We start from the raw sequence: 23,135 nt of genomic DNA on the forward strand, positions 1-23,135 counted from the left end.
CTAGGATAAATTGCATTCTGGAATAAAATCTTAAAAAAGACTTTAAAAAAACATTCTAAAATTAAATAAAACAAAAAAACTAAACTATACTTTAAGTAACATTTCATAGTCATGGATTTAGTTTTAGAAATTTACCAAATTAATTTGCAATTTATTGGTCCATTCATCAATTTCACATTATTTATTCATATGACTGATAATTACATTATGTATTACTTGTGTTTAAATGTTAAACACTCTGGAGCTTGAGAAAAGAGCTCTGCTATTTTCCTCCCAGTGTAAATGTCAAGGTTTGAGCACCTGACTGGTTGAGGTGGCCTAGAACAGCAGAGCGCCAGTCCCAGCTGTCAGTCAACCCAACGACAGCTCCCATTGGCTTGGCTGGTGCTGCAGGGAGGGGCTGAGTGCATTAGTTTGCCTGGTTTTCTTCAAAAGAAAACACAGTGGCTGTAATTAGAGGGTTGATAGACAAACTTCCCAGTTACTGGAAGCATTTAGGCAGGGATTATTTTTCCTGTTTCTTGTTACCCACCCTTTCCTTCTCCGAACTTCACTTTATCTGATTAATGCCAGTAAGGCTCATTCCTCAGTAGCTTAATGGCATCTAATTTGAAACAGATCTAGAGAGATAATGAGGAATGCAGAAAATGTTCTGTGTTTTCCCCACCCTATCTCTGTATATAAACTAATAAAGCATGTGAATGCCTATGTATAGGGGTATGATTAAGGGAAGTGCTCACATCATGCTTTAGGTGGGTGGAGGGCTGCCTCAGCCTTTCTAAACATGGTCAAATTACAGTCCAAATATAGTAAAACAATGCAGCTCTTACGTGACTTTTTAGACATTAAGGTAGTATCATATCTGTGGCACGGCGGAGAACTTATTGCCTGCGTGCTCGTCTGTGTGTGTGCTGTTTAAAAAGTGCGCACAGCGGCAGTGTTGTGGCCTGGTTTGCCTTACTAGGACAAGCCAACATGGAGTCATCGGCAGAAGCAGGAGGGTTTATTCAAACTCCCACTTGCCTTTTCAAAAACCCCCAACATCCCAGTTACAGCATGTTCCTGTTGCCTAGCAACCAGCCCAGGTCTTGAGAGAGAAGAGAGGCGTCATAGATGTGTATGTATATCCACGGCTGAGCGCGAGAGCAAACACTCTCCCTCCTCCCCTGTGAGCAGCTCACTCTCTCCACAGCCTCGCTGCCATGTAATGGAGCACAGTATCACACACACTGACAGTCCTGCCTCTGTTCAACACCACCCAATGACACTGCACATGGAGAGCACGATGCTTAGAATCATTTATTATATTATTGACACATTTGTCTAGTCGGTAAACAACATACAGACTCGTTATGCTGTCTTTATAGATCATTTTCACAATCGAGCATAAGAAAAATGACATAAGACATAAGATAAAGTTCATGGTCTTTTATTTGAAAAAAAAAAATAAAGACTAGCATGTACAACTTGGAATGAATGTAAACTGAACTCAGACGAACAGTTGCGAAGACTGGTGCACTGACACTCCAGACAGCATGCGCTGCGAACACAGTGCACCCCTCACTATGCTCTTGTCTGAGTCGAGAAACAGAAGAAGAAAAAGAAAAGTGAAGGCCAGTGATTCTCTCTTGCAAGAAAAGAGGACAGACACTCCATCTCAGCGAAAAAAAAGAAAAGAAAAAGAAAAAAATAGAAAGCTCACCGTAAGACTCTTTATGTCCCCCCTCCTTTTAAAAAGGGCAGGACGCACAACCACTAAGATGGCTGTCCAAATAACATAACAAAAACAAAAAGAACATGCCAAACATTTGAAAATGTAATTTTTTTTTACATTGTTTTTTTTTTCTCTTTTTATCTAGCATACAATTAAGTCCCATTCCACTTTAAACGCTTTGAGTTAGAACCTGGTATATTCTCTCATCTTAACAGTACAGGGTTCCTCTCCAAATACAAAAAAACTGTACCAAACCAACAAGAGGACAGCTTATAGTGGATTCAGCACGCTCTGGTAGCCCGGAGGAGGGATGGGGGGGATGTAGGGGGGCGAGGGAGGGGGTTAGTGCTCCGGTCTCAAGCTGCATGCATGAAGAACAGAAAACAGAGAGAGAAAGAAGAGATGGCCAGCCCAGACATTTACCACTAGCAAATGGAACTGGAAGGAGTTCGCCAAATGCTTTTGCTTTAGTCTGAAGGTAGTAGTTACAGGGTTTTGTTGTTATTATTTTTACTTGTTAAGTACTGATGCTAAACTGATCTCCGGGGGGAGGGGACAGGATCACTAACCATCATTTTCATGCAGATATTTTTTGTATATTTTTATATTTTTCCTGTGTGGACAGAAGGATATTTTATTTCAACATTCAATTATTTTCTATACAGAAACAGTATGAATAAATGAACATTTTTTTTCCAAGAGGTAAGTAAAACATTTTGGATTTTTTTTTTCTTTTTTTTTTTTCTTCTAAGAGGGGACAGGATGGGGCAGGCAAGCTTCACTTTGCAGTCATCATCTGTACAAACTCTGCAGAGAGAGAGAGAGAGAAAGACAAGAGGAGACAATAAGGACATCAGGTTTTAAGGCTTTGGCACAGCCTGTTGCCAGTAGGAGCAGTCACCTGCTAAATTGTTAAATGCTTTATTAATTTTTTAATCAAGTTGAGCAGGTTCAGAACACACATCCTAATTAGTGTCCCCTTTCCAAATGGCTTCTGTGTTCATCTCATTAAACCCCATTTGATTAAAAAGCTCTTGCATTGTGCTTACAGTTGTGGAGGTGCGTGCACGTCCAAAAATAAGTAAATAAATAAATAAAAGACAGCTTTCATTGTCTGTAGAGTACATATTCTGTCCCTGGTACAATGGGACCGTAGAAGTAGGACACTTCTCAGCTAAGACTTATGGACTGTTCATAATATATCAACAGCCTTCTAGAAAATGAGCGCAGTCTCTCGTGTAATGTGCCAAGGGACCAATCGTAGAGGGGTAGGGAGGAAGAGGGAGGAGGCAGCCAGAAAGAAAGAGTGAAAAGGCTCCTGGCACACTGATGATGATTCAGAAGGATGGCTTTCTCCCATCTCTGTTTCAGCACGCTCCATCTATAGCCCCTATCTAATAACTAATATTATGTGTGGCTGGCTTGTCTTCCAGTCGCCCTCAGAGAAATACACAGCTTGGAAAATCAAGTGCTCTGGTCCCCCATGTTTAATAAAAGCTACCAGCATGGCCTAGAAACTAAAGCTATTTGTGCACCATGACGTTTTAGTATGCACTTATGATGGGTTCCTTTTTTTTTTTTTTTTTTTTTTTTTTTTTACCTTCGTAGTTGACCTGTCCATCTCCGTCAATGTCTGCTTCTCTGATCATCTCGTCCACCTCCTCGTCCGTTAGCTTCTCTCCCAGGTTCGTCATGACGTGACGGAGCTCTGCGGCGCTGATGTAGCCATTTCCATCCTGGAAACACAGTGGCATAGGATCAAACGTGTGAAACACAGAAAGACCCATAGGCTAACAAACTGATGGTGGGGACAAACTCCCACCAGATCCATTTATGAGCGAGATGTGGCAGCAGGTGCTAATGTCAGAAGTTGGAGTCTGATGACTTTATTTCATTAGGTAAGCTTTACTCACTACTAGCCTGGCCTGGCAAAAGTGATGTTTTAGTAACCTCATCTGAGTCATCATGCTTTAAAAAGATTCTACTTCATCAGAGGGTCAAAACTAACCAGTAATACGAAACTGATTAAAAACAAACAATTTACATAGAAGTCTATATTTACAAGTTGAGATGCATGCAATGAGATCCAACAAGTGTTCTAAATCTTTGCTAATCGGAGAGCTTTTCAGGTGTTTTTTTGAGTAAACATAACGTAGATGTTGACTGTAGTGATGTAGGTAGATTTTTTTTTGTCCTCTGTAATTCAATGTGTATTGATTAATGGAAGTTTGACAGTATGGAAGATCATAGTCCTTACAATAAGAGTGAATGTCTGAGGAAAACTTTGAAATTCTGCAAAGCACTAGGCAAGTCATGTTATATATAAACACATGAGGTATGTTCACAATAAAAATGGTAAAAAATGTTTTTATTTTCTGAAAAAAGGAGCAGATGAGTCGCATCTTTTAGCAAATCTTAGCTTATCATGCTTAATTTCTTTTGGATAAGCAAAATCTTTTTGAGACAAGTGGGACATGTGGCAGCCAAAACAGTGTTATAGTACATAATTTAATCATAATTTCATATTATCGTTCATGTACATCTAAAACAAGAAAGGTCCAAGGATGGGGCCCTGAGGTACCCCTTGCTCCATATAACAGAAGTGTGATAGTAAAACCAAAACTTGGCTTGCAAAGCATGGGAACAGTTTTTTTTCTCATTATTAAAACCTTGGCCTTATTTACCTTGTCAAATACCCTGAAAGCCTCGCGGATCTCCTCCTCACTGTCTGTGTCCTTCATTTTTCTGGCCATCATGGTCAGGAACTCCGGGAAGTCAATGGTTCCATTACCTGGAATAGGTGATCAATAAGGCATTTTGTTAATCAGCAAAAATTGCAATTAGCTAAAAGCAAACTCAGATAAGCAGAGATAATATGACCTAGCATTTAGCTGATGAAAAGCAGCCAACCGAAAATATTTATTCACTCCTCCAGTCCTTTTTTTTTTTCCCTCATGTATGACAATATCATCGAGCCATAACTTCTCTCCAGAGATGTTCCTGTCAGTAATGGTGCAACTTGAGACATCAGTAGCTACGGAGACGGGAACAGCCTCCAAATCATTTTAGTATACGCCTTCCTTCCTGTGATAAACACAGCTAGCGCAGGCTGGGAGGAGGAAGGAGGATGTATGTGTGTGATCGTAAGTGTGAGTGTGTGTGTTTTTTCATTTTCTTCCTCAGGGAAGCCCTGGGAAGATGTTGCGTATGTTATACAAAGCGCAGCAGGATTGCAGCGGGGGACCCATAGCCAGTCATCCATAATGTAGACATATAGTATACTGTGCAGCCCGGCCTTCGAGGAGCCTTGATAAATCAAAGGCTCCATCCCTGTGAGAAACCCTTGCTCAAGGGGAAGGGGGTGGAGAGCTTCCATCCAGATGCTCCATCCCTCCTTTCCACTTTTATCCATCCTAAAGTTCATTTTTTTTGTGCCTCTTTCACTTCAAGCCTGTATTTTATAGGGATGTTTGCGATTAGTCAACTAGTCAATTAAACACTGCTACCGTCGCTAGTTGGCACCAGTAATACTGGTCAGTTAAACTAATAATGTTTCATTAATATTCAACGGCAGTTAACTGTTCTAAGATGTTACGCTGCCGTCTGCAAACCAGCCAAGTGGAAAGTGGGACAAGCTTGATTTGTCAGTATTGTGACGTTTTTTTAAGTAGATTGAGTTGTTATGTTTTGAAGGATAACGTGCACTGTGTAAAACATTTCAGCGACATTTAAAATATGATTTGGTTGTTGCAGAATGTGATTAACTGTTTCACACAATATTCTTTGGTCGGTGTTTAGATTAATAAACTGTCCTTAATTTTAGATTAGTCGACTACTCTAAATTTCTACTTAATCGACAGGGTCAGCAGGGTTGAGTATCTGTATTTGATACCTTTAAGGTATCAACCAAAATAAGCTGGTACCAAGAAGTATCAAAACTAAAATCAAAATGTTACTTGCATTTGATCCTTTTTGTACCCAGATCTAGAAATAAAATACTATGTGCATGGCTTTGCTTGCAGCCAATCACAGCAAGTGCTCTTTGAGTCAAAACGACATGTGATAGGCCACAACCCATGAAGTCTGTGGTGTGGTAAAGTCAGCATGCTGAGATGGAACCAAACATTTGAAAGTATGGCTATACAGGGTGTCATGATTCTACAAATGCATGATAATTTTGACTTTCAATTTCAAGGCCACAATTTGATTCATTTTTTTAAACTTTTTTTTGGTGCCAACAGCTTTGTCATTGGTAGACTATGGAGTCTTGCTTTGTAAAGATCAACAGATCATTGGTTTTACACCCTGACAATGGTTGTTTACACACTATATGGAATAAAGTGTGATTTAAAGGACAGTAACTCATGCTGTGCTGTCTTTTAACTGTTAATGTGTGTTTTTTTTCCTCCTGACATTTGCCTTAAGCCATAACTAGGAAGGAGTAGAGAGAAAGAAAAATGCTTGGAGAATTTCCAATTCTGTCTTTGATTTCAATTACTGAAACAGTAACAGCGGTAGTATCAAATTAAGTACTCTGCTGGTATCAGTATCACTTTAAGAGGACTGTTTTGTACTGGTCATTTTTAAACGATATCCAGCAGTGGAATCGGTGCTTTTCGTTTCTGGTGGTTCTAGTGGCACATGTATGCGTGCCATAGGATCAATATCCATGTTACTGGTGTCAAGACAGGATTACCAGGGGATCAGACCCTCTTGACAGGGGAAGGATCTATGAAGAGCTCAGCAGCTCACTGACTGCACCCACAGGAGGCAGGACGGGGGGGGTGGAGGTGAGGTTAACAGTAGTGGTACGACTTGGAGATGTTAGGATTTCAGTGTGGTAGCGTATTATAATTAAAAAACTGACAAAACAAACGAAAAGTCAGGGGATTGAAGTGAAGGTCAGGGACACCGAGGGCAAAGTACCCAGGGGGATTAGCCCTGGGGTGGGACGGATGGGGTGGGGGATTGTACACAGATTAACCAATGACAGAGCATGCCTCAGCAGAGAGGGAACAAGCAAGAGTAGATGTGTGTGTGGAAGGAAAAGGGATGCAGTAATGTGATGGGGCAGATGGTGATCTCATGGCCCGGGGTAACAATCTAAGGACCTGTTATCTAACACACAGAGACAGCCAGCAGCACCGAGGGAACACATGCTGCCACTGGGGGTTGGGAGGGAGGCTGAGTAGGGGGAGTTGTCCCAGTCTTGGAGAAGGGCAGGACTGCAACTGGAAAACCATCATCTGGGGAAGGGGACAATGACTGGAGAGGCAAGGCAGCCCTCGAGTTCTATCTGCTCAGCTGCACCTCGAGCCAGCTGCTACAGATGGAAGCAAGAAGGGATGCAGATCAGGAGGAAGCCAGGCGGGACGAGAGAGAAAATGGTGGGAGGGAAAGAGAGAGAAAATAGAGAGGGAGGGAGTGAGTGGGTGGTAGAGAGGGAGATGGAGATGAGGGAGATGTGAAGAGGAGAGAATATAAGGAGTGAACCGAGTGGGAGATGGTGCGATTACACATAAGAGGTGCTGACGCAAACTATAGAAGACTGAGGCATCTCCGTGCGCTTCTGTGTGTATGGTCATCGTTTTTCCCTGCATCATAAAGCCAACTTCCATCCCAGAGATAAGAAAGAGGAGCATGGTTGTGTAATGATGACGAGTGATGGAAGTACTGGGGCTGAAGCTAATATTTTTGTCATACTGTTATTTAGTCTATAATTAAATAGTCAGATGACGTTTTCTTTGACATGTTTCAGCTGAGCGTGGTCTGGTACATGCCAGGAATACTGCAGCCCCTGAATCATTTCAAACAGGCGTGGTTAGCTTGATACTGTACTGCACACTGTTTATAAATTGTGGCTACAATCAAATTGCCAAAAGACTGCTTCTTTCTCGCAGCTCTCTGACTAGCTAAAGCCTTCCATCCTCTCTTCCATTCATTGTAATTCTTTGCCACGGCCTCCTTGTTTGGTAAATAAAGCTGATTTTCAATGGGCCAGCTGACATCCCATGGCTGCCGATGTGGGTACTGGATGTGCAAAGCGCAGCGAGGCCTTATGTAACCACTTTTATTTTCCATTACTAGCTTCATTGCTGTCTGACCTAGATTGCATCAGCCAAGGGAGGCAGAGGCAGAACAAGGGGATGTTAGTGATGGTGTATGTGTGTGCTTGCTCCTGGGTGTAACTGAGGGGGGAGGGGGGAGGGGGGAGGGTGCTGAGGATGGTGGGAGGACATTTCAATAAAGGGGCAGCCAAGCTGCGGTGCAATTGATTTCTCCTGATCAATGCGGTCCCATTTACAAAATCCTATAAGCTGACAGAGCACCACTGGGGTAAAGGCCCCACTGACAGCTAACATCCTCGACTCTGCTGCCCAAGGACAGCCAGCCTGGGAGCTACTAGCCAACTTCCCCGACTCCTCTCTGTCGCCTTTTTCTGTCTCTCATTCTCTCTATCACTCTCCTCTGATCAAAGAGTCTTCAGGAGACATTACAGTGAGGATAAAGACTTGACTAACCTCTGTTCATAGGGCGAATCTGAGCAGCAACGATTCATCAATTACTTGTCAACTATTAAAATAACAAGCAACTATTCTGATAATTGGTTTGTGTAATTTTTGAAGAAAAAAAAGTTCAAATTATCAGATAATTTTACTCCTTTGGTAGTAAACTAAAAATCTTTGGGTTGTGAAAAAACAAGACATTTACGTACATTATCTTGGGCTTTGGGAGATACTGATCAACTGACTGACTTGTTTCATAATTTTCGGACATTTTTTAGAGCAAACAAGAGCAGCAACAATCACTCAATTAGTTATCAATTATCAAAACAATTGCCAGTTATGTGGATACTTGCTTAAATGGTTTAAATCATTTTTCAATGAAAATAAAACCCTAAATACTCTGATTCTAGCTTCTTGCAGGTGAATATTACATGGTTCTTTTACTCCTCTATGCCAGTGAATTGAATATGTTTGGGCTGTGGACAAAACAAGACATTTGATGATATCATCTTGGGCTTTGAGAAACACTGATTGACTTTTTTCACTATTTTCTGAGATTGTCTAGACCAAGCCACTCCTTTATTAGCCCTAAGGTGAATAGTCCAGTTAATTTTCATTTGCATAGCCCACTATGACAAATCAAACATAAGAATCTGTCTGAATTATGGCACAATGCACTAACACTGACTGTCTTCTGACACTTAGCCTGATCCACTCGACAGCACTGAAAGCATCTCCTGCGCCTCCATATCCCTGACATTGTCAACTATGATGGAGCTGAACACACAGTGACTAAACTGCTGACACAGAGGGACACGTCATCTGAAAATAAAGCTGGCTGGACAGTTGGCCTGGACAGTTGGTTGACAGTTGGTAGAAAAGGGAGGGAGGTGGGCAACAACACCGCTGATGTGTTTCGAGATGGGGCAGTAATGAATGCTCTGTCTAATCCGTTGTGCATTTGTGACAGTGGTTTTTTATCACCAAAGTCATGCAACAAAATGGTAATGTGTAGTTTTTACTGTTTTGTAGTAGGGCTGAACAATTAATCAAACTTTTCTCATGATCGCAATATGGCAAACAGCAATTTTCAACTTGAAGGAGGTGCAATATTTGTCAAAAGCAAAATATATGTCAAAATAACATTTTCGATTACATACTGTTGTGCTGGAGAGATGTCCTGATCTACACATATACTAAAGACTTACAAAAACAACTTTGTTTGGTGCAAATCCCTTTTTTCAAAATCGTTCAGCCGTACTTTGTAGTCACAGCTGCAAGTCATTTCACTGATTAAAAACAGGGTGAACAGGAAAAGATCAGTTAAACTGCTGATGAGAAAGGAATGGCGTCACTTTATTAACCTAAATATTACAACCCTTCCCTCTCATTTACAATTGACTCTCTAAAAGGTGAGTAATATTAATGATTTAACTGCTGATTATCGACCTTTTGAATTAAATTTCCCAGTAAATTAAGCCAGAAGTGGGTACATGTGGGACATACTTACAAAATAGAGGAGCTGCAACAATCAGTCTATTAATCAATAAATCAATAGAAAGAAAATTAGTTTGATAATCAATTAATCATTTTAGTCCTTTGTCAAGCAAAAGTATTTGCTAGCTCCAGTTTCTTAAATGTGAGGATTTGCTGGTTTTCTGTCTTTTAAGGTAGTAAATGAAGAGTGTTTGGGTTTTGGGCTGTTGACTGGATGAAAGAAGCAATTTGAAGACATCTGAGAAATTGCGCTGAACATTTTTCATGATTTCTTCTCTAGATGTATCGTGAAAATGATTATCAGATCAATCAATAATGAATATAATTGTTAGTTGCAGTCTGCTGTCTTTGTAATGCAAGACCTTGAAGTATATGAGGTTCTGTGTCAAAATTCAATATGCGATAAATTAAGTTTAAAGTGTGAAACCCATTAATATTGGGTACTTCTGATTCTAAAGCCCTTCAGACTTTGTCATTTCAAACCAATCAAGAGGAACTTATTTCCGTATTAGACACCTGACGTGACCTCTGTGACTCATCACTGACACAAACTGTTCATGTCACCATGGGTGAAATCAAGTTATGTATACTAACCGTCAGCGTCCACCTCATTGATCATGTCCTGCAGTTCAGCCTCTGTGGGGTTCTGGCCCAGCGACCTCATGACGGTGCCAAGCTCTTTGGTGGTGATGGTGCCGTCACCATCCTTGTCAAATAAGGAGAAAGCCTCCTTGAACTCTGTGGGGGGGTGGAGGTAAGAGTGGGAGGTTAGATTACTGTTGCTATGCAGTTACAGAAGCAGGTTGTGTTAGGACGGTGCAGTCAGGTCGAAAAGGTTAATCGACCCCTTCTGAGTGTTAACTCAGTTCATGCTCGTCTGTGAATTGGCCCTGATGAAGTTTTAAATGTGCTGTGAAGCCACAGAGATCTTATCTCAAAGTGTGAAAGAAAGAGTGAGGCAGAACACTGTGCAGTTGGAAAAAAAAACAGTTTTTACTGTAAGAACTTCAATGCTGCACCAGTTTGCTCTTTGTATGAGCAGACTTCTAAACTACAGGCCATAAAACTCCATCCAGGGAAGTGCAGGCAATAGTGAGCATTAGCCTTGGAGCCTTAGCACAAGCTAATTAGCCACAGAGGGGGTTTGACTGAGAAGAAATTGTGCCGCCTCAAGTTTTAGAGGCCACATCATTTATTTATTAAGAATATCAAGGTGCCTCAGTGATTGAAAGTACTCATAAACTCGCCTGGAAAAACTGCCTTTTCACTGCGGCTTTGTAAGTTTTAGTCCTGACTCATGACACGATGTATTTCCTCTTCATTTTGAGAAGCTAATGATCTACCGAGGGAGGGCGGGTGCCAAATCTTTCAATGTTCTGTTTCATTTCGTGTTCGTGACATTATGCCAGTGACAGGGAACTTTATTGAATAACATAGCGTGGAAATGATCAGCGAATGTGACGAAAGGACTTGACTTTGAGGGGAAGTAAAGGATGACAAAAAAAAATCTTTCTGTTCCTACCTGCAATCTGCTCCTCTGTTAGTTGGTCAGCCTGTGGTTGGAAAACAAAAAGAGAGGGAGGGATAGTGTTACAAACAATGAAGTTACTCAACAGGCAGTTATTCCAACTCCCAAACTGTTTCGTCACTGCATTCCTCATCGTCCCCACACATCAAACCACCACACAGCTCAACACTGGCCGCAGTGTTTAGGGGTCTGTCAGCTGGAATCTGCTCTCACCACTGCCAAGATTTACCAATGACAATACCACAAATTAACTGCTGGTCCCATTAGCTAGCAGCCAATGCACTGGGGATGGGAGAGAGTCAGTTAGAGGACTTGTTTCAATATTTGTAGCTTGAAATTTTCTTCTCTAAACAGAATTCTAACTGTGGAAGCAAATCTGTATCACCGGATTTTGGGGTATAAAAGCCACTGAATTTATTGTGCTGATTTTCTTGTAGCACTGAAATTACATCATATTTTTTGTCTTTGCTCCTGCATTCAACTCTTCTTCAATTCTTAATGACTGTATTTCAACTTAAACCTCAACCTAAAATGTGAAAAAAAAGTGTGTCTTGCATTTTGATAATTATTACTATTAATTGGTTAATTGATTGTTTGTGTTTTCAATTAGTGGTTAAGGAAAATGCTAATATATAGTGAAGTTGCTCAAATTCCACAGGCCAAAATCAAATGAGAAAATTTGAGTTAATAAATTCAGATTAAACATCTGGGGTACTAAGAACAAGCAATCAATTCTGTCTCAAACTGAACCATCATCCAGCAAAGTTAAGCATAATTGGTCATGTGACACTGATCTTTGGAACTACAGGAAGACTATCAATTTTAAAAAATAAAAACAAACCACAACAACTGCTCTTTGGTTAGTGTATTACTTATTTGGCTTTTTGTGTAATTTGTTTTTAGTGAGACAGAATCAATTGCTTTTCCTTGGAATCCTGAATGTACCTGGATTTTTAACTCAAATTTTGGGATCTAAATTTGGGCTACTGAATTTGAGCAACTTGAATACATTATTTGAATTTTTGAATTTTAGGAGTTGAATGCAGAGGCAAGCAAAAAAACTTTAGTCTCTGAAATAGTTTAATGCCAACTGGGAGACCACCTTGATTCCAGTCTGACTTTGCCATAAAATTGACACTGCAACTCAGTTGGCTCAGACTGATAGCAGAGGCTTATCAAGATGTTTTTTAAAGGTCATGTTTGTTTGATAGTCTGCCAGAAAGCTACCACATTGAAAGCTCTACAAATATACTGCACAAAATTAATTTTTCCAGCTGACGAGCGGCTCCATGGGATTGACTCACACCATGTTCAAATTAGTAGGCTGCACCATGGCGGGCCACACAAGAGAGGGACTGCTGGGCAACAAGATAGCGCAATAAAACGGATGAAGTGCTGTCTCCAGACGGGGAGAAAATGTTTAGGCGGGGTTGTTTCAGGACATATCGGCATGGAGAGTGTTTTCCATGGTCATACCAACAGGAAAAATGGCCTGCTGGCTTGGCGCGGTTTGCCCCCCCCCCCAACCAGGCTGTTCTCCTCCGTTAGCTCGGGCTCTCTAATGGCTGATAGTGACTCACGCATGCTTTAAATGGTGAGCGAGCATCCGCTGCCAGGCCTTTTACATAGATGGATCAGGCTGCTTTGTAAAGGAGCCACTGATTTCAAACAAACACGCTCAGTAGTAAAGTGTGAATACAGAGCCTGTGGTGCAAATAACTCCCACGAGTACCCTCCCATCTCTGCTTTACAGAAAAAAAAGGGATTTTTTATGATCATTATTATTGTTAACAGGCCACACTGACATCATTGTGCTTGGCAGTGAAGGAGGAACACACACAGACAAACATGAGCAGCCACAGATGTGCACCAACACTCACACACTAACATACACACACAGTCACTCTTAATGGCATTCTTCCTCAACACCAATACTTTCCATCCCCGTGTTTCCTGTGAATTAGTCAGTCCTGCCTCAAAGCGAATTCCTGCAGCCAATCGGTGTGTTTATGTGTTTGTGCAAGCAATCTTGCTTCGGATACAGCCAGTAAATATCAGTCCTGTTAATTCCATGTTAGGAGGTGAGGGTGCTTTATTTTGTATATTGAGTCACTAAATCAAATTTGTTTAGTTTAGACCCGATAGGATTTCACTGCATGACACACTGCAGGCTGACCTTTAACTTTTCAGAAAACAAAAGGCCTCTCCATGGCGGCTTGAGACACAGCATGGATTGATCCAACCAGCGAGCGGTTCATGGAGAACTTCAGTAGCGCTCATACGATTATCTGCCGTGATTCAATAACACAACAGCACTTGCTTTCCTCCCTGCCTCCCTCCCTCCCTCCCTCCCTCCCTGCGCCCTCTCTTCCTGTCTCCATTTCCATCTGCAAGGAAGGGAAATGTCAAGAGACAAAACAGCTCTGCTGACGCTAACATGCCACCCAGCTTGACCAATACTCTCAGCCTCATCCGTGTGGTTTCTGTCCCTCTCATCTCTCGCGTTTTTAACTTCTCACCCTTTCTCTGTTGATGAGTCTCCCCTTTAGGGGTGGGGGAAATTTCCGATTCTTAGATGCATCGCGATTCGGACGTGGACGAATCTGAATCGATTCACAAACGTCCAAATTTCGATTATTTAAATCTGTTAATTAAAGTGATACAGAAGCTTCTAAATAATGTGGAACTAAGAAGCGCGGTACGCGTCATCGCCGGGACACTTTGGGACGCGCACCTGGAGCGACACGCGCACAGCGGAAAACAAACATGGCCGACCGGCAGCCACCTCGTCATGAGGTCCGAACAGCTCCTTCTAATTTAAAAGCAGCCGTGTGGAAACACTTCGGCTTCTACAACGTCGACGGCGGAAGCGAACTGGACAAGAGCCACGTTATATGTAAGCTGTGTCGAGCTAAAATAAAATACTTTGGCAACACAACAAACATGAAAAGCCGTAACTCGATTCCACCCGACGGAGGAGTCGGGGAGACGGCAGGCTGCTGTTGCTGCGGCTACTAGTGGCTACTGTTGGTACTTTCCAGTTTGCACATATTTCCAATAGTTTAATAAAATATAATCGAAATGAATTCTTATTACAAATGCGCTGTTTTTAAAAATTGCAAGTGACGAATGCTTATTCAGTGAGACAAAAAGAAATGTGTTTGTGAAAAAGTGCATCAATATACATAAAGATGCATCAATAATCGTTTTATAATCGAATCGTAGCCCCTGAATCGTAATCGTAATCGAATCGGCAGGTGCCCAAAGATTCCCACCCCTACTCCCCTTCCTATCTCCCCTTAGTCACCCGCTTTGTCACACTGTGTCGCTGCTGCTGTTTCTTTCTGTCCCCCGCTGTCTCTCTAAGTGGACTGGGTGTGGGGTTGGTGACTCAGTGCTATGGATCCTCCCTTGGCTTAGGCCCAAGCCATAGGGGCCTCATGGTGCTGCTGCACCACCAGGCCCACTACTGGCCCATCCCTTTCCTTTCTCTTCTTCTTTCCTCCATCTTCTCTTTTCCCTAGCACTTGAACTTCAGCCAATACCAACTCCTCCTCCAGACCTTTCCACTCTGTGTGTTTCTCTCTATATGTGACATACTGTTCAGAGGAAACTCCCCGTGATTCACCATCCATGCTGTCTTATGGACAGGGTTGTTCACTGCCAGGCTTCCAGTCTTAATAACAGCTTGTAGAGGGATAGGGAGTGTGTGAGTGTTTGGGGAGGGCGGGGTGGCGGGGGGGCTCTGCTGGCAAGTGGCTCGCTGGCATGAGTGGGTCAACCACTCCCACTGTTGCCCGGGCAGCCAGCCCCAGCAATGCGCTCCAAACAGGACTGTGGGAGACAGGAGGCAGTTCACTGGGCCAGCGAGGGATATCTTGTTGTCATATCACCCTTGTACTGCATCGTTCACTGTTCACATCACATTTAATTTGACAGGGATGCAAAATGGTACAAGGGAACGCCATGGCATGGGGAGTGTTATCAACACTGGAGTTGCTGATCTGTCCCAAGCAATTCCTGAAGTAGCTTCTCTGTAATAAATAAAGTGAAAGGTGCACAACCAACAGTCACCCTGACAGATGGGTGTGACACACACACACACACTTCCATTCACCCTAACACGCGCACAAACACAAAGAGTCAGTGTGACACAAACACTCTCTTTCTATAGGAGCACTGAGCTCCACAGAGCACTGAACGCCTCTCCTCTTTGAGCCCGGACAAAAGACAGTGAGGCCTCAGGGCTGAGCTGTGTCTGGAGGGGAGGAGGAGGGGAAAGGGTGGGTGTAAACAACACCAGCCTCCCTCTACACCCTGCAGACAAGGCCGGTCCACCATATGGCCTGGTGGTGGTAGGTGGCTGGGTCCTCCTCCATACAACGGAGAGCACTTTATCGCTCCTAGACACCGGGAACATGGGACATGGCTAGGTGTTGCCGCCAAGCATATAAATTATGCATCGCTGCAGATCAGATGTCCATCAAGTTACTAAACATGCATCAGCAAACAAGAGCGTAACAGGAACAGGATAGGGCCTTTGCATTGCCTGACTACTTATTCGATACTTCCACCTCAATGGGGGAGGCTGTTTCCACTTCAATGGCCGTATTGATGCAGACAAGGGGCTTACGCCTGTGGATTTAACTTTTCAGAGATGCTGATACATTGGCCATAACAATTCCACTTTACACTCCAATTACTGCGCTGCGTTGCAACGTGAAACTGCATTGCAGCTCAATACCATATATGGGATATTTGATCACAGCAGAAGGGGGGGGGGGATGAAGAGGTCTACAGCTTCTTGACTCCCTCGAGCCATTAATGATCTATCAGGCTCGACAATCAATGGATCAACTTGAAGGCCTCTTTTCCACATGCAGATCATTTCCACTTCTCCTTGTGTGACGTCGCCTGTGGAGGGGCTCTCTCTGTTTCGTTAGCTTGGCTGCAGATGTCAGCGTGCGTGTAAATGTGGGTCTCCAACATCTGGTGAGATCAGTCCATGTATTTTGCAAGTCACTGAGGCCTATTGAAACATTTCTCGGAATTTAAAGAGGTAGTTCACCCAAAAATGAAAATTCAGTCATTATCTAATCACCCTCATGCCGACTGAAGGCCGAGTTTAGTTTCTTAGTCCACAAAAAACTGCTGGAGTTTCACAGGAAAACAGCATTGCAGAATCTCCCAAACAACAGAAATGAATGATGGCCAGTTTTCAAACATAAAAAAAAACATAAATTGCCTCCATACTGCTCATCTGGTATAATTCAAGTCTCCTAAAGCTCCAACATGCTAAGCTGACTTGAAAGACATCATATACATCATATTTTAAGCCTAAACCTTCACTGTAGATCCTTGATTCGGAGCCACGTTCACCTGTGTGTGAATGGCAGAGCTTTAGGGGTCTTGGACTAAACCAGATGAGCAGTATGAAGGCATTTTATGTTTTTTTGTTGTTGATGTTTTTTTTTTTTTACATTTGAAAACTGGTCACCATTCACTTGAACTGTTTGGGAGATTCTGCTATGCTGTTTACCTGCGAAACTCCAGCATTGTTCTGTGGACTAAAAAACTAAACAGAACCATCGACTGGCATGAGGGTGAGTTGATAATGGCTGGATTTTCATTTTTAGGTGAACCGTCCCTTTAAGCTGCTACAGAATGATGCACACAAAATCTGTGGAGCAGCCAGCAGTATTCATATTCCACAACATTTCTCATTAGTTTGGTTTGTAAAAAAAGTGGACTAAACTTCACAGCTGTGGATGTTTTGTGGCAGCAGCTGCCAGACACTGCTTCTTGAACAAACTTACATGCGTTTGCATAACATCAAAAAATTTGCAAAGAGGCAACCAAATCAGCCTACATAACACAAATAGATAACATAGCCCAAGATAAACCCTCGGGGCCTGCAGGAAAGGCGGAACTGCGTCTCATGTCGTCTTCTTTTGTGGTATCCTTTATAAGCCAGGGGATACGATGTAGATACAACCTTGTAATTACAGAATATGGTCAGTTTCCGTTGCGGAACACTGACGAAGATACAATAGTTGCCATTCCCCTTCATTACGGCTCGACTCGACCAGCAGAGATGGTGCAACAGACCAAAAGGAGAAGCCGAATGTCCTTTTCCTCATAAGAGGAACACATTCACCGTGTTCAAAGCGTGTGAACCGCTTATACAGCGAATGAAACACTGTGAGGAAAATGTCTCTCTTCTGTTTCTAGGTTTCCCAACACGCCTGCGTTCATAAGGCGGGTTGTAAAACGTATCCTAATGCATTTATAGCAGCAGAATTATGGTGTAATGACTCAGAATAGCTTCGATACCACCGAGTCTGCTCCAGGAACGAATTCGAGCTGCACCATGCAGCCGTGAAGCAGCTACTTGACCCGATAGAGCCGATAATGCTGTATGAATTGCGCAGTTATGGGGAAATACGTTGCCACTTTGAGAGTGAGCATCTTTCCAGACAAAAGAAAACGCAAATACGCTCCATAATAGGACTTCTTGTTATCCTGTACACCGGCTAAAACATATCATATGCGCTTTGCGGGCGTTTTCCGTCTCTTAAGAGGAATCAATGAGAGAGCAGCAAACAGCCTACAGGAACAGAAAAGCATTCAGCTACAGCAGGTTTACACTCGCAGTGAAATAAGAAGCAGGTTTTCCTACAATTAAACGCGTATTTCCCCCCTTTCCTATTACACAGAATGAATGACAATACATACCATGTCGGATGGGTTGTGTGCTTGTTGGTCTGTGGAGGCAGACTAGGAGTGTGGTCGTTCCTTAGATGGAGTTCCACTGGCGGGTTAGGAGTGTGTATATTGGCCGTGGCCAGAATGGGGATTGCCTGTGTATCCCTCCGCCACACGAGCACTGATCACTCACTTCCTTATTTCAATTCAGGGCTACTGCTGCAGCAGCAGCGCAGACCTCCAACAGAAGACATGCCAATCACCGGGGCTAAAACGCCTGCAGTGTATGGAGGGCATCCTTAAAGTACATGACTGAGGATATATTAAGTGCATTAGTGCATGTTTGAAAAATGGTGTTTTCATTATGTGTATGAAGACTGTTGTTTATAGGCCTATAATAGCAGCACTCGATTGCTGGATAATTAAATTAAATTAAATTTTATTTGCAGCCTATAGCACCAAATCATAACTGCAGTATCTCAGTGCTCTTGCCACTTTATAAATCTGATAGTTTCCACCAAGAGCAACCACAGAAGTACCTGTAGAAAGGAAAAACTCCCTTTTAACAGGTAGAAACCTTGAGCGGACAGACTACATAAACAAATCATACAAATGGAGATCAACCCTCCAACAGTTAAAATGTTGTCATTCTTATCTTACTGGATATTTACCTGCAGTTACATGAAGTAATGATCAAGTTGTGTGACAATAATGCCCTGTAAGGCAAGCCTGAAAGGACACTTTTTAGATGCTTTAACTATGGAGTCCTTTGGTAGGCCCCGTGAGAGCTTTTAGGCCAAAGTAGCAATAAAGCTGCATATTTAAGTTCAGCTCAAATAGTTATTGAGGTATCATAGTTTACATAAAGACCCTAATCAATTTTAGTGGGGGAAAAAAACTATTGCTGCAGTGAGCCATCAGTATCCTTATCATCTTCATTATCCCAGCCAAGAAGAATAAAGTCCCATATGGAAATGGACAGACTACACTAACTGGTTTTGGTGACTTTTAGTGGGCTAATTGTCAGTTATCTTTGATTTTCTCCCCATTTTCATCTGTCTGATAATTATGGTAAGTCATTATAATGCAAGAAATCAACAGCTATAAGTTACTGATGTGATTTGGCAAAATGACTATAATTATGAACATAAGTCTATTACAAAATAAGACCAGGGCTCCAAACTAAAGCTGCAAATAAGCATCAATTATACATTAGTAAACTAAAGACCTGTTTAAGTATTTATTTGTAATTATTTTGCCATATGATGCAATTCGAAACACCAAAATCAAACTCATAGGCTTCAAAAAATGCAGACTGTGCCTTTAAATTGGAGCAGATCATTGTGAGACCACTTCCCTGAATATATCTCCTAATGACCTTCACATAAACAACCTCAAATCCCCAATGGTGCATTATGAATCTACCAGCTATAAGCATCTACCATCTGGCTCGTCATTACGCCAGAAAGAGAGTTAGAGTTTGCAGCCGCGGAAGGATACCTTCAGTGTAGGAAGCAGCCTGGTTGACACTGGAGAATTTGCTGTGCCGGTGTGTGAGGGCGCTTCTGATTGGCCGCTGCAGACCTGCAATATTATACTCCATGTGTCGAACGCATCGATTGGCTACACGGGACCTGCATTGCACCAGGCAGTGGCACTTGATGGAAATATAATAAATATAAATACAGGAAACTTAAAAACCAACGCACCTTTTAGTGCCGCGTCTCCTCTGCTTTATTAGTGTTTGTAATTATTTAGATTATTTTGGAGGAGACGGAGGGGAAATGCGACAGGTTTTCATTGGCGCGGGGTAAATGTTTGATAGGCTCGATATGGGAAGTGCGCAGACTTACTATTGGCTACTACAAAGTCTGGTAGGCCTATGTGAAATTAACAATGAAGTATGGCAGGGCTGCTGCCTACTTATTTAAACGGTACACAACCGAGGTGCGTTGCATTTCATTAAAATGAACCGAGCTCGTGTCAGTCGCTCAGGCTAACACACGTCTGCCCCCTGAATACAACACGGTGAATTTAAGGTGGAATGACGACGCAGAATTGGGCAAAGCCGATAGCATGTGTTGTCATAATCTACACGCACATACTGTAATCCTCCAGCCTGTGTGAGTGTGTGAGGTTGCACCTGACAGAAGCACCACCCAGTGGACAAAGTGTAGAGATCATGAACAAGTTGTTCAGGAAGGAAGAGATGGCACCGTCTTCATGTAGACACGAGTCTTAAATACACTTAAGCGTGTTGATAGACTGGTGGGCTGTTTGGTTTTATTTCAAAGAAACGAAAATCTAACTTCTGAACCCTGACAAGACTGTAACAAGTTTGTTTTTATCACTTTTCTCAGCACTGAAATTAGACAACTGACAGTGGATGATCAGGGAGGCCAGGGAGAGTTGTAACGCTCCATTTCCTTTTTGAGCTCACAGGAGTGGTGGCATATCTCTGCTTTTTGTCAAGACTAGCAGCATTCAGCGTATTGTAGACACGGGATTAGTTTACTTATTGTTATTGTTCACTTTATTCCAAACTGTTTATTCTTCAGTTAAGTTCTTTCACAAATTGGATAGTGTGTACCTCTGCTCGCTGTTACAGCTCGTCCCAGTAGTGGGGTATGTTGTAACAGCAGAGCTATTTGTATATGACATTAAGTCACATAATCTGTGATTGTGTAGAAGATGTCCAAGTGACTTTTATTTCTAATGGACAACTATGAGTACCATGTACCAAAGTTTGAGAGATCTAGCGTGAACAAGCACTGAGGTATTCCCACCCCTGGTCTCCCCCAACTGTTCAGCAGCTAAATAACAAAACTTCTTCATTTCCTGTGTTAACTTGTTAGAGATTAAAGATAAACATTCAGCAGCACAAAGCGAATCTCTGCAGTTCAGTCTGAGTCCAGGCTGTTTTTCAGTCCCTCATCAGGTCAAGTAACTCTAACTAAAGTCGAGCTATTTCATGTGTTAATCTGCTGGAACTAATCGGGACTTTCTTACTGAATTTGTTCAGCGTTTTGCCCTGTTTAACAGGAGAAATAGCTATTACATAAGCACATATACATTCCTCTCGCTGCTTTGCGTCTCCACCAGACTCACACAGGCACAAACACATTTCTTCACCCTTTGCAGTCACAGACATGCCCAGTTTAACCTGTCACTGGCAGAGGGGAGGGTACTTGTTAATTTACTAATAACTATATGAACAAAAATAGAAATGCAGCACTTTTGTTTTTGCTCTCATCTTTAATGAGTTGCAATAAAATGTCTAAGGCTTCTATGCACACAAAAGGTTTATTTCCTTCAAATTTTGTTCACAAATTCGTTAAAATAATATATATGGCATATAGGGATGATTGTTGCACAGGTGTGTCCTGGACTGGTCACAATAAAGGACCACTCTAAAGTGCTATTTGATCTTGAAAAAGACATTTATCATCAACTATGACTATTTCCCACAGAGCAACAGATTAAAACTACATTGCAAATTACATACTATTTTTTACTTTTAGTTCATATGGCAGCTCGCCTTATAAAATACATACTCTTGCACGCAGTATGTGTAAAATTGGGGAATACTACATCATCAAGAGATTGGGCCCTCAACTATGACCCTCTTGCTCACACATCAGAAGAGGATTGTGGGTAAGAATAGTCAGAAAAGTATTCTGGCTTGCATACTGCAAAATGTTACTGGATGCATTAGAACATCCCAGAGTTTTCTGGCTTACTGTACTTGACATGCTGTGTATTGGCACATACTAAATCTTCTTCTGGCATACTAAAATGTATGGTAGCACGGATATTGGAAAGCAGAGTAGGCACCCTACTCTGCCTCTGATTGGCTTGCCTGATGTTCTTGCCCCAGCGCAGACCAATCAGTCCTCATGTCTTAACCCAATGAGTACCAGCCAGTCAGAGGCAGAGTAGTGTGGGCCATGACTTTGCCCTCCCAAGAAAAAATGGTATATGTACCCCATGTATGTCTTCTTTCAAAATAAAACCTTGGCAAAGGAGAAGCTCAGCTCAGCAGCACCAATTTTAACAAATTTGTCAACAAACCTTGAGAGAAATAAACCTTTTGTTTGCACACATGAGGAACTAGACTTTTTCTTCAAATCATGAAAAATGATTGGAAAAACAGAAGTGTTGCATTTATATTTTTGTTGAATGTAAATTTCTAAGGCATTGGAAAAGGCAATAGTTCAGTTTACTCACCTTAAACCCTTTGCTGGCCTTTTAAGAAGCTGAATAAAATAAGGCCTGAGGTGTTTGCTACGAATTAGTCAGTACCCGTGCAGGAGTCTGAGCCTATCAGAATAAATAATACTAATGATTGTTGCAGAATTTGCAATGCAAATACGTTGATCTGAGCCATACTTCAACCAAATACAAATAAAAGGCAGCTTTAGCTAACCAAGTACATCTAAAAATGCTCCATGGCAGTTATATTTTAGCCAGTATGTGGTATATTGAAGGGTTTCTTTTGAGAGGCCCTTATTCCTTGATGTGTTTTGGAACTCATTTTAAAAACAAGCTTTTTATGCAGAGCACTATTATCTGGAGCACAATCTGTACACATCATGAATGAACAATAATGTGGATGTGACATTTCAGAGAATGCCAACACCATGATCAGCCCTGCCGTATCATCTCCCCTTCCATCCCATCAGTGTCTATGCGCTCACGGGGGCGTTTTAGAAATACCCAACCCAGAGTTTGCCTTGAGCTGACAGGGCAAATGCCTCATTAGAACGCACACCCCTCTTCTTGTAACCCTCCCAGCCTCTCAGGCCCAACACGCCACGCTTGATTTAAATGGTTTTTTTTTTCTTTTTCTTCCATTTGCTGAATGCGCTGTGATGTACGAGCTGCAGTTTGAAATGCGTGACTGATTTAATAAGGAGAGAGTGTTTCCGAGGAGGGGGGCTGCTGCAGCAGCAGCGGCGGCAGCAGCTCCGCTCTCACTCGAGCCCAGAGATGGCCCTGTAAAGTGGTTCGATGCCTGCTGCACGGGGGCCACTTTCTGCTGAGCACAGAGTTACACATGGCTCCACATCAAGAGGAATTAAATCAACGCTGCTGTTCTCCGCATGTCAAGACTGCAGCAAGGGGCAGCTTAGCTGGATTTACTTAACCGTGCTGTAATAATGTACAGGCTGGTTTTTAAAATCAA

At 42.2% G+C, this 23,135-nt stretch overlaps 1 protein-coding gene across 1 annotated transcript; it reads right to left on the reverse strand.

Annotated features, from left to right (window-relative positions):
• Window positions 1-1,413: 1,413 nt before the first annotated feature.
• On the reverse strand, window positions 1,414-18,109 carry LOC146314096 (calmodulin-1). The gene is made up of 6 exons (XM_084737346.1): window positions 17,981-18,109; window positions 11,240-11,270; window positions 10,312-10,455; window positions 4,399-4,505; window positions 3,315-3,450; window positions 1,414-2,521 (listed from the first exon to the last, which is right to left on the reverse strand). Exons 1-6 carry the CDS (start codon window positions 17,981-17,983, stop codon window positions 2,493-2,495), a joined length of 450 nt encoding a protein of 149 aa, XP_084593472.1. The 5' UTR covers window positions 17,984-18,109; the 3' UTR covers window positions 1,414-2,492.
• Window positions 18,110-23,135: the final 5,026 nt, after the last annotated feature.

The sequence above is a fragment of the Lutjanus erythropterus genome, chromosome 15, assembly GCF_056507025.1.
Source record: "Lutjanus erythropterus isolate fLutEry1 chromosome 15, fLutEry1.hap2, whole genome shotgun sequence".
Classification (NCBI taxonomy): Eukaryota; Metazoa; Chordata; class Actinopteri; order Lutjaniformes; family Lutjanidae; genus Lutjanus; species Lutjanus erythropterus.